General features: G+C 38.0%; 1 protein-coding gene across 2 annotated transcripts in view; it reads right to left on the reverse strand.

The window, feature by feature from the left end:
* Window positions 1-599: 599 nt before the first annotated feature.
* The window catches only part of kcng2 (potassium voltage-gated channel, subfamily G, member 2), a 33,606-nt gene continuing 21,491 nt past the window's right edge, over window positions 600-12,714 (reverse strand). For both annotated transcript variants that reach the window (XM_079878445.1, XM_079878444.1), the window contains one exon: window positions 600-2,355. In XM_079878445.1, coding sequence (XP_079734571.1) covers window positions 1,519-2,355 — 837 coding nt within the window. In that variant the 3' untranslated portion in view covers window positions 600-1,518. The remainder of the gene's footprint in view (window positions 2,356-12,714) is intronic.

The following is a 12,714-nucleotide window of genomic DNA, read 5'->3' on the forward strand; positions in this document are numbered from 1 at the left end:
TTCTAATGTTCTTCTAATAATCATAAACATGTACTACAGCTGACAAACAAAACCAGAGAGAAATGTATTCATAAATCTTTAAAACAATCTAATTAAATCTTGGGCACAAAACATTCAGCCAGTAAAAAAAGAAAACCTGTAGTATATATATTGTATTTATCTATCTATATATCTATATCTATATCTATCTATATATCTATATCTATCTATCTATCTATCTATATATATATATAGTGTCTAATTTATAATTGTAGCCTTATTTAAGTTGATTTTCGGTATACTGTGTATTTATTTTTGGACTAATAGTGGTTAATAAAGTCCAATAATGGTATGAGAGAGTGTCAGTGGTAATATCATTGTGTTCCTATTGGTCAGTGTTAGAGGATCTGTGTAACAACTGAGGCTTAGCCTGACAGTTAGCCTGCCCTGGACCAGGCTAGTTTCGCAGCATAAGTTGCCAGGGTAACTGAGTTTGAACTATTTTAAGTTTGCTTTATGAAACAGAATCCTCCGACAATAAGTCTGACTAACCGAAATAAGCCTGGCTTATACTCTAATCTTGTTTTATGGAACAGCCCCCAGTTACATTGTTGCTAATGGGTGTGAGGTTTATAAGGGTAAATATAAGGGAGGCCAGCTAGTAGATAGCTTTGTAGGTTAATCTCACTCACTTGGCCACAAGAGGCAAGCTACGGGCAGAAGCTTTCAGCCTTTTTAGGACTCCTGCCTCCTATGCCAGTTGATGCTCATTCAAATCCCACTCTGAAGTGGTGTGAGTAAGACCAATTGCATTGGTGCCATGAACCGAATGGGTGTGAGGTTTAGGAAGGTGAATGTAACTGAGTCAGCTGTGCAAGTAAACCTCACTCCCCTGGCCTCAAGAGGCTACAGTCTTTCGTGTCTTTGTTAATGGACCTGCCACCCATGCCGGTTGACGCTAGTTCGAAAAACCAGAATTGTGTGAGAAGGACCAGTAGTTACACCTATTCAAATGGCTTGACATGATGGTTTATGATACACACAACATGTTGCTTCATGTCACTGATGTCAAACCTGGCATGACACATTTTAATTCTGAATCAAAAGTGAGATTTAAGAGCTACTAATTAGGGGGAAAATAACTTAAATTTTGCATCTTTTCTCAAACTAAGTTATCATATGGCTTCAGAAGGCTTTGAATAAGGGTGCCATGAGTAATATGGTGTTTTTTAAATTGTTTTTGGAATTTATAGACCAGTCTCCATTCACTTTCAACAGTTCCATTTGTGTTCCATGGAAGAAAGAAAATCATGCATTTGGAACATGATGGTGAGTAAATGATGACAGAATATTCATTTTAGGGTGAACTAACTCCTTAAAGAATTGTGCTTTGGACTACAAACCAGTCCATTTTAATGTTCCTTTCCCAGTGTCTATTATTGTCAAGTCGCCTGCTTAAACAGGTACTATATATGGCCGCTCACCTGTAGCATGTCTTTGTACGTGGGATTTTTCTTTAGTCTTAGTTAATTGTTTGCATTATGACTTTAGAGATCGCCTGACCTGTGGGACTCCTTGACTTGCCACAGCCACAGATCTGCGATGGTGCGCACTGACTGCAGTGGTCTCCGTGATTCCATGTAACGAACTGTCAGTGTCCTGTGAATCCTCACTGTTTTGGGACTTGGTGCTGTCTTGTGAATCGGGCTTGTGCCGTGTGGCCCGACACTGTTCCGCTTTTAGTTCCAGGTAGGAGCGTGAAAAAGTGTGAAATATGGATGTGACTGGGAATGCCATGAGCAGGATTCCACTCAGGATGCTGCTGAGTGCCACCACTTGGCCAGGAATGCTGCGTGGAACCATGTCGCCGTATCCAACTGTGGTCATGGAAATGACGGCCCACCAGTAGCTCCCAGGGATACTGGTGAACTCCTGCTTGGCGCCCAACTCACTCTCAGCCAGGAAGACCAGAGGTGAGAACAGTGCCATGGCGACGCACAGGAACAGCAGGAGAAGTCCGAACTCTCGAGTGCATCGGCGTACGGTCAACCCCAACGTCTGCAACCCCAAAGAGTGACGTGCTAAGCGCATCACGTAGAAGATCCGCAGCGCTCGAAGAACTCGCAGGACCAGTCCCACTTTCTCCAGGTAGTTGTTTCCTGAGCCGGTGGGACGGTCGTTTACAGACAGTGAGTCCACTATCAAAGTGATGTAATAGGGCAGGATGGCCACCACATCGATGATGTTGAGGGGTGTGCGCAAGAACACGCACTTGCTCTGTGTCTGGATGAAACGGAGCAGGAACTCCAGGGAGAACCAGCCCACACACACCGTTTCCAGCACAAAGATGTTGAAGCACCTCTGGGAGCACTCACCCTGATAGAGGAAACACATGTTAGTTGAAGTCTGGGTTTCACATTCTGTTGAACCTCTCGAGTCATTTAGAGTCTTCGTGTGAGGGTCATTATGCAGTATATGTCTCAATATATTGGATAAATATTATACCATATATTCTAAAAGAAAACAATCCTAGTTTTCCTTCATCACAGTATTAGGTAACACTTTATTTTAAGGTGAACCCAATATTCCCATTAAGTGTGACATAGGATTATATTTTAAATCATTGTGAGCTGTTTAGATTTTGTTATGTCCCTTGGTGCACTCACTTCTAACATGGAAAAACTGGCAATTCATTAAGAAATATTCCAGCTGTTTCTTCATTTTTATCCAGTTCCTACTTAAAATGTTTCAAACATGTTTTTATAGTTTTAATTGGTGATTTTATTTTATTTAAATTTAAATTAAATGTATATATTTTTTCCAGTATACTCATTTTCAGTTTCATCCATTTAAAGGGTGGGTTTACCTAAAATTTGAATTCTGTCATCAAATACTTACCCAAATGTTACAAACCCACAAGACTTTCGGCATTTTCAGAATAAATATTCTAATATAACCTAAGAGATTTCTATCCATCCATCCAAAGTCTAGATCAGTGGTTCCCAAACCTGTCCTGCCGGCACCCCAACACTGCACGTTTTCTTTGTCTCCCTAATCAAACACACCTGATTCAACTCATCAGCTCATTATCACATGGGTTAATGAGCTGATGAGTTGAATCAGGTGTGTTTGATTAGGGAGACAAAGAAAATGTGCAGTGTTGGGGTGCCGGCAGGACAGGTTTGGGAACCACTGGTCTAGATAATCAAAACTTTCAAGCTCCAAGTATAGTTCATAAAGGCATCATAGAAAAGTATTTCCTATTTGACTCCAGTGGTTTAATAAAAATGTAATGAAGTGATTTACATATTGATATCTTTAGTTGTTCCGAAGATAAACAAAAGTCTATCGGGTTTGGAATGATATGAGGGTTAGTAAATGATGACAGAATTTTAGGGTGAACTATCCCTTTAACTAACAAAAGCCAGTTCCATAATGACATAACCTTTACGAAGTAACGTCATTTTAATGGGGCAACAGCAGCACATGCATCAGTAAGTATTGGCAATGTATTTGATGAATTCTGTTATGTTGTGGAGTCATTTGATTTATCTCATATTGGTTTGATTTCATGAAAATTTACCAAATTTATCTTTGTATAAGCCAACTGTCTGTCAATCGCTCTCTAAGCAATGGCTAGCACTTTGTATAACTAATCAAGTTATAATTAATAAAGTTTAAATGTCTGAGCTTGGCCAGAGCATGTTTCTGCAATTAATTTCTTAAATTATAAAAAAATTATAGAATTCAAAAGCTATTGCATAACTTCAGTGACTTGTAATTACTTGACAAGAGTCCACTTGAAGTCTGCAGCTGAGGTACTGCATGTAATTTAATAAATACACTTGTGTCTTTGAAACATTCTACTTTATAATTTGTAATCATAAAGACAAAAACAAATGTTTCATGAATACTGAAGGTTCTTAGAAACCAGACAGATTTAATAAATTTTTTAACACAATGAATATACTTTGAAAAGCAGTGAAGGTCATCTCTAAATGTGTGAGAGAAAATGGAACAACAGTGAATGTGCCCAGAACTGGCAACTCACCAGTGTCAGGACAAAAAGAAAATTAACCCCCTGGAGTTACTTGGTCAATTTAGACCCCCAAAATATATATACTGTATTGAATTTTTACAAATTTGAACTTCACTGGAATGGTATGAAACTTGTTGACTTTTGAGGCACTTGCTATGTGATTAAAAAAATCGTGGACTTGATTCGAAAAGCTCAATGATTGAAAAAATAAATAAATAAATTGTCACATTCGCGGTTAAAAAAATACCGCCATTGGAAATGACTGCCACAATGCAAAAATAAAGCACACAGCAGTAAGGGGGTGAAAATATCAAACATAAAAAGTGCAAAACAGACACACCCACTCTGGGTGTACGTATACACACTTATACTGTACACACACACACACACAGACAGGAGTTTGAGACTATTTACCAGTAAGTTGATCCAGAAGAGGTTGAAATCAGATCAAAACCAGATGAATTGAGTTCTGATTAAGGATTCCTGTTCATTTTTGTTACATTTTTTATTGAATTTTGATGTGTGAATTAAATGATGGGTAACAGAAAGCTTTATCTTCTGGTTTGACTGTAATCATGATGCAAAAAACACTTCAAATCAAGATTTCAAAAAATCTAAACTTTGCCAAAAAACTATTTTTTGATCATCTCTAAATATATATTTAAATGCAAAACTCAATAAAAGTAAGTTATGTCTGAAAACACTATTCTCTGTAACTGGGAATACATAGCCCTGTTTATATACTTATATAGGGATTTACAAGCCTGCTTCAATTGCACTGATTGGACTGTTTTTGAAGCTGCATGCTGACACTGATTTAGATGAGCTCATAGATTCTGTCACATCATACATCAGTTTCTGTAAGGATATGTGCATTCCTACCAGGACTTATTTAAAATACAAAAATGTTAGGGTTTCGCCAGTTCAAAGAAGATGCCTATAGGAATGGGGAGAAAATCTTGTACAATCAAGCCAAAAACACACTGACAAAAGAGATTTATGGTCTAAAAAGCTGGAAAACAGGATTTCAGCCAGCGACCCTGAGTCAGTGTGGAAAGGCCTGAAAGACATCACAAACTCCAAGACAATGTCCCCCAATACTGTAGGGAATCAACAACTGGCCGACGACCTGAATGATTTATACTGCAGATTTGAAAATCCCAGTCTCTCACCTTACACCCACTCTGATGGTCTCTCTGCACAACCATCAACACCTCCAGCAACCCCTCCCCCCCTCCCGCACTTCAGATCAGTGAGGAGAATGTGCATCGGGTCTTCAGGAAACAGAAGACAAGGAAAGCACCAGGCCCAGACAGTGTCTCACCAGCCTGTCTAAAAACCTGTGCTGTCCAGCTGGCCTTCATCTTCTCGCAGATCTTCAACAGATCACTGGAGCTGTGCGACGTCCCTTCCTGCTTCACACACTCCACCATCATCCCAAACCCCCAAAAAACGGGACTTAATGACTACAGACCTGTCAATCTCATGGTCATGAAGTCATTTGAAAGACACCTAAAGGACATCACAGGACCCTTGCTGGACCCCCTGCAGTTTGCTCATCGAGCAAACAGGTCAGTGGATGATGCAGTCAACATAGGACTGCATTATATCCTGCAACATTTGGACAAACAAGGGACTTATGCGAGGATCCTGTTTGTGGACTTCAGCTCGGCCTTCAACACTATCATCCCAGGACTCCTCCAGACTAAGGCTCTGTTTCCAACTTTCATTAAGATGCGTTTTGGTCGATCGGTACACAAGTAGACAAGGGATACACATACCCGTTTACGCCTGGTATTTTAATCTGTCTCTTTTGTCCACTTTCAACCACTTTTGTCCTGATTTCTTTGAGGGGAGGGTCTATGGGCGGATAAAAAATTGTTGTTTTTTCAGATCTTTCGATCTAATGTACAAAATAAGCTCATGCAATTTACATATGAACGTGCCCGGAGACACGGAGACCATCATCTTTAATTTCTACTCTGATAGCCGCAAGACCAGCCGAACGCGATGAGTGCGTGTTAGAAATCAGGAATGATGAGACAACATTGTCCTTGGTACGTTTTCCGTCTTCAAACCAAACTTGGGTCTTTAGCTGACAAAGTTTAAATCCCGTCAGGCTAGTGCACTTTCCATAATGTTTACACGTTAGGTCAGTAGGCGGAGAGTAGGCGGTCTTGTGGCTGTTCGAACGCATTCGACCACATGAGCGTTTCCGCTAAGAAAGCAATCCAGTCGAATGTGTTTTCAACAACCTCAGAAAGTGGTCGAAAGTGGACAAGCTCAAAACGTTTTACACCTCGTTTACACCTGTATTGTATCGTCCACTTGTGATCCGATCGACCAAAACGAATCTTAATACCAGGTGTAAACCAGGCCTAAGTTAGCCCAGCTCTCTGTTCCTACAGTAGCTCTATTTGTCAGTAGATCACCAGCTTTCTGACAGACAGGCAACAGCTAGTGAGACTGGGGAAATTCACATCCAACACCTGCACAATCAGCTCTGGTGCCTCGCAGGGATGTGTGCTTTCCCCACTGCTCTTCCCCCTGTACATGAACACAACAGCTGGCTGTCTGGAGCAGTCATTACAACCTTGAGCTGAACACGCTCAAAACAGTGGCATTACCCTCACTCACCATCATGAACAGCACTGTGGAAGCAGTGGAGTCATTTAGGTTGCTGGGCTCTACCATCTCTCAGGACCTGAAGTGGGACAATCATATTTGTTCTATTGCAAAAAAGGCCCAGCAGAGACTGTACGTACTTCGCCAGGTGAAGAAGTTCAACTTGCCACAGGAGCTGCTGATGCAGTTCTACTCTGCAGTCACTGAGTCTGTCTTCTGCACTTCCGGCTCAGCTACAAAATCAGAGGATTATTGGTGCTCCCCTGCCCACCTTCAAAGAAATGTATACATCCAGAGTGAGGAAAAGGGCTCCGAAAATCACTCTGGATCCCTCACATCCAAGTCACTTTCTCTTTGAACTGTTGCCATCCGGTCGACGCTACAGAGCACTGAAGAGCACAAGAAAAGTTGTTCCCCCAGGCAATCTACATATAAAATGTGTTTTTAACATAATTTTACAAATATTTTATATAGAAATAAATGGTCCATAATTTAAATATAAATATTGTTTCATAACACAAAATCCCCTCAAAATAACAGATATTAAGGAAAAAACATTGAAACATTGTTGACCGCGAACAACACGAGTGTGACTCCCAAATGAACAATACCGGAGGGTTTAGGTATCTCTAAAGGAGTTATAATTCTACATCTGTTCATGAAGCAATAATATACATGCACAGAAATCTAGCCTGAATAGACGGCTGGAGAGAGGAAAGGCTTTAAGCCTTAAATTTGCCCAAAGGCATCTTACTCCACAATTTAGATTAGTCTGTCTTCAGTGCTACATGCTAAAACACACAACACAATAGACGGAGAACACCCCCTCAATGAAAAGCAGTGCTGGCACACATGCCTCTATGCGGCAGGACAGAAAAATGGGGGGAAATTGTAGAGGGAGGCTTAAAAGCATGAGCGTCAGTGATCTGGAATGGCCCAGAAAATGACCGGTTGAGCAACAGTGGAATGACGTTATAACCTTATAACTTACCCAAATTACTGCCAGATTCCACTTTCAAGTATTAATATAAAGTGGCCACAAAAATGTGGAGACTTTTTGGATATTTAAATGTCTAAAAATCTAAATGTCATTGCATTAAATACAAAATATCAAATCAAGTGTCACCTGCAAACAAATGCTGTTAACATTTTTCTCACAACTTGTCACTTTCGGAGCAATTTTATGATGACTTCTAATAAGCTGGTGTGTAGGTGATTTTAAGTGGATGTATTAGATCAGGTTACCTCAACTTGCTTGTGGTATTTTTTTGCAAACAGGTTTGAAATTTTTGTTATATAATGCATTTCTATGTGTTATATAATCCAATTCATGCATTTTAAAATGTGGCTTTAAGGGATAATCCACCCAGAAATGATGTCTGTAATTTACTCACTCTCAAGTCCTTTTGACTTTCCCATTCCTGGTGAACACTAAATAAGATATTTAGATTTTTTTCCCCCCCATATGGAAGTAAATGGGGTCCAAGTTTATTTAGATGAGTTATCTCAAGTCTTGCCTGTTTCGTGTGGTGCTTTTATTACCACTCTCTCTTTTTTGGTGCTATAAATAAAGGCACGAAAGTACATAAATTCATGTGGCTATACATTTTTTTTTAGCGTTATTGTAGTACAGATTGTAGTCATTTTAAATTATTATATTGGTAAAAATTCTCATAGTTTTATTTTCTAAAACAAAATGTTGAAAATTCCACAAGGTGCATATTTATTAAAGCCATCACAGCTACAGAATCATCAGTCTAGATGTATATGCTAACACTGATATCAGAACTCTGTCTCGATTTTTAAAATTATGATTAAATATTTAATCATTAATAATGTTAAAGTTACAGAGTATCATAATCTGATGTCTGTTTTATAATGCTAATTAACAGAAATGCATGTGCGACCAACCCTTTGCTATTGAATTACGTATTCATATGTTATTACTGACACAGATACTGCAAACTGATTAGTATATCAAACTGACATTTCTGCTTAATGGGCATGTCAAGAATTACACAGCAGACCTTAAAAGTCATACTTGAGCTGTTTGACGCATGATGCTGTTTCTGAGGGAACAGACTTGTACAATCCTGCAGGCCATGTTTAATTACAAATTACTCTGGGGAAAAAAAATAATCAATCCACTCTGAAGCCCTGAATGAAATGTATTAATGAGCTTCATCCAGACAAATATGTTTTCCCGTCACAGATTAGGCAGGCAGTTAGAAAACTATTTCTAATTTATAAAAGGTTTCATTTTCCTTACGAGCCCTGCATGATCCCCAGCTTCCTCTGAAACAATCAGGTTTTGCATGCAGTTAATGAACTGCATTAATATTTAAAGGTATAATTAAATGTGATTATTGCCTAATAATGAAAAGAGTTGATGAAGAGAATGTTCTAGTTGTTATTCGTGGAGTTTTCCCAAGGTTAAGTGCATAGTTTAAATTTGCCATATATTTATTCCTCCAATATGACATTTTCTGTGGAACACAAAATGAGATTCTTAGCGTCCATGTTGCTTGTTTCCATACAATGAACGTGAATAACTGGATCTTTCAAGTACTAAAATGGACCCCAAAAAAGCACAATGAAAGCATCATGAAAGTGGTCCATATGACAATATTTCAAGTCTTCTGAATGTTGGCTTTGAGTGGTGATCAGACTGAAATTTGAGTCTACAATCTTGAAAGCTTCATGTGGTCACCGTTCACTTTCATTGTGTGAAAAAGAGCAACAGAACAAACATTCTTCTGGCTAACTTCATGTTCCACAAAAGAAAGTCAAAGAAAGTTTGGAGGGGTGGTTAAATTATGACAATATTTATTTTGTGGGCAAACTATAGATACTATATAAGCAGCCTTCACTGAAAAAAACTAGTAAAATTTACTTTAAAAATATGCGTGCAAAAACTTGACAAAGAAAAATTGATTAAATTTCACATATGGAATTAAGGTAACTCTACTTAAAAAAGTTAAGTAAAATTAACAAAGAAAATAAGTCATTTTAACTTGGCAGTAAAAGTTTGAGTAATATCTATTTAGTTTGAGTTTCCTTTGCAATATATTTCACTTAAAAAATATTAAACCACATTTTTAAAGTATATTCTTTACATAGAAATATCTAAGCAGAGAACTCAATACTTGGTACACAATGACGGTAACATTTAATGGAACATTTTGAGTAGAAAATTAACTCCAAATGTCACAAAATGGCAAGTCATTAATCCTAACAACAAAAGCAATGATAAAACAGTGTAAATGCAGCTGGAAAAAAAGTAAAAAATCAACCTCAATAATTATTCAAGGCCCAGTGCATGATGGGAACACCAGTATCAGAAAAGTTGAGTAATTTTACTTAATTTTATAATGTTGATATTTATGTTTTTATTTCTACACGCTTGAATTGAGTTATAATATAGTTTTTTTTTTATTATTATTCTTGCCTGAGCTAACTTTTTCATGTAGAAATTACATTGTTTTTTTCTGTAGTATTTACTTCACCACAAAATCATTTTTATCAGTGTTGGCAAGGCATGGATAAGTTTTACTGTACATAATTTGTGCATGTATGTAGGGGAATGTACTCATATAAACAGAAGTGCCTTTACTCTGAGTTTCCTCCAGGCACATTTCGCACGAAATTTGGAAACAGAAATCTGTAATTCAATGTGTATGTGTGTTTCTTATATTTTCCATTTGTATTCACAAGCTATGAAATGAATTTTACATTGTGTTCTGTCCAAAGATATTATGTTGAAAATAAATTATGGACCCTAAATTATGGGGATAAAATGTCCTCACAAAGATGGATATATCCGAAATCCTTGTCCTTGTGAGGACATTTTTTGGTCCTCATGAGGAAAACAGCATATAAATCATACTACCTGATGTGTTTTGAAAATGTAAAAATGCTGAAAGTTTTCTGTGATGGGTAGGGAAAGGGTAAGGGGATAAAATATACCATTTCTACAGTATAAAAATCATTATGTGTATGGAAAGTCCACATAAAACATGAAAACACATGTTTGCGTGCGTGTGTGTGTAACAGAGTAAATTAATTTACAATCCATTAGGTCAATTCTCTGAAATGCTCTTATGTTGTGGTTTTATTGTTTTGCTTTGATGGGAAGCTTTTTGGATGAGTGCTAGGGCTTGTTTTTCCTCTTTTGCGCAGTAATTCAAATTAAAACCAGACAATTACCCATTTGAGCGAACACAGAGCCCTGATCCACTCTAAGCTCAAGACATGGCTTCATCAGGATGAGCTGCCATCATTCAACATGACTGATCGGATACACGCTGATCCAGCATTTTCCCTAACAAATAGAGGGAAAGAGGCCTGTAATGCATTTCATCAATATTATTTAGCATATGTTCAGTTAATTGACTTCACTGAGAGATTTACTAGCTCATCTCTCCCCCATACAATAACATAGTTGTGCATCATAATCACAGAAAGTTTGCCTAACCAGGTACCAGAATAACTACATTTAATGCTCATTAACCTATTGAGAAATTCACTAAATGCCACCGTCAAGACATTGAATGGTAGTCTTGTGTCAGAAAATTGCAATACATAAGCAACACCGGGGCTAGTTGTCACTAGTTCAGCACATATGACAAAACTGACATACATTCAGACAACAGTCAACTTTATAATGAAGGTCAATTTTATGGACTTCAAAGGATTTTTTATATACAGTGCCCTCCACAATTAATGGCACCCCTGGTAAATATGATCAAAACTGGCTGTAAAAAATAAATCTGCATCGTTTATCCTTTTGATCTTTCATTCAAAAAATTTGCAAAATTCTAACCTTTCATTGAAGTAAAAGAATTGAAAGTGGGGGGAAATCACATTATGAAATAAATGTTTTTCTCCAAAATACGTCGGCCACAATTATTGGCACCCCTAGAATTTTTTACGAGTAAAATATCTCTGAAGTATATTCCCATTAATATTTATCTTTTTTAGTACACCAGGGTGACTAGGAACATGAAACTGTCCAGCTATGACTTTGTGTTTCACAGGAGTTTAAATATGAGGAAACACAAAGGCCAAATCCCCTTAATCATCCATCACAATGAGTAAAACCAAAGAATATAGTTCTGATGTGTAGCAAAAGATTGTTGACCATCACAAAATAGAAAGTGGCTGTAAGACAATAGCTAAATTATTGAAAATCCCCATTTTGACCATCATAGCAATAATTAAGAAGTTCCAATCAACTAAAGATGTTACGAATCTGCCAGGAAGAGGATGTGTGTCTATACTGTCTTAATGCACGGCGAGGAGGAAAGTTTGAGTGGCCAAAGACTCTTCAAGGATCACAGATGGAGAATTGAAGAGATTAGTTGAGTCTTGGGGTCAGAAAGCCAAAAAAAAAACAAAAAAAAAAAAACTACATCCCCACATGTTGTTTGGGAGGGTTTCAAGAAAAATCCTCCCCGCTCCTCCAGAAACAAACTCCAGCAAATTTAATTGTCAGACACGACTGGAACTTCAAACGGCACAGGGTTCTGTGGTCAGATGAGACTAAAAAAGAGCTTTTTGCCAGCAAACACACTAGATGGGTTTGGTGCACACAAGGATAAAAAGTACCCCATGTGTACAATTTAATATACCGTTGGATCTTTAATGTTGTGCGCATATTTTTCTGCTGGAGGTCCTGGACTTCTTGTTCAGATACATGGCATCGTGGATTCTATCAAATATCAACAGATAAAAAATCAAAACCTGACGCCTTCTGCTAGAAATCTTATAATGGGCCGTTGTTGGATCTTCCATCAGGACAACGATCCAAAACAAACATCAAAATCAACACAAAAAATTTTTGCGGAGCACAAAATGAAGCTTCTGCCATGACCGTCCCAGTCCCCTGACCTGATGAGTGGGCTGAACTGAAGAGAAGAAGCACAAACATGGATCTGGGAATCTGAAGGATCTGGAGAGATTCTGTATGGAGGAATGGTCTCTGATCTCTTGTCAGGTGTTCTCCAAACTCATCAGGCATTATAGAAGACGACTCAGAGCTGGTATCTTGTCAAAAGGAGATTGCAAAAAGT

This window comes from Squalius cephalus (genome assembly GCF_949319135.1).
Source record: "Squalius cephalus genome assembly, chromosome: 8".
Lineage (NCBI taxonomy): Eukaryota > Metazoa > Chordata > Actinopteri > Cypriniformes > Leuciscidae > Squalius > Squalius cephalus.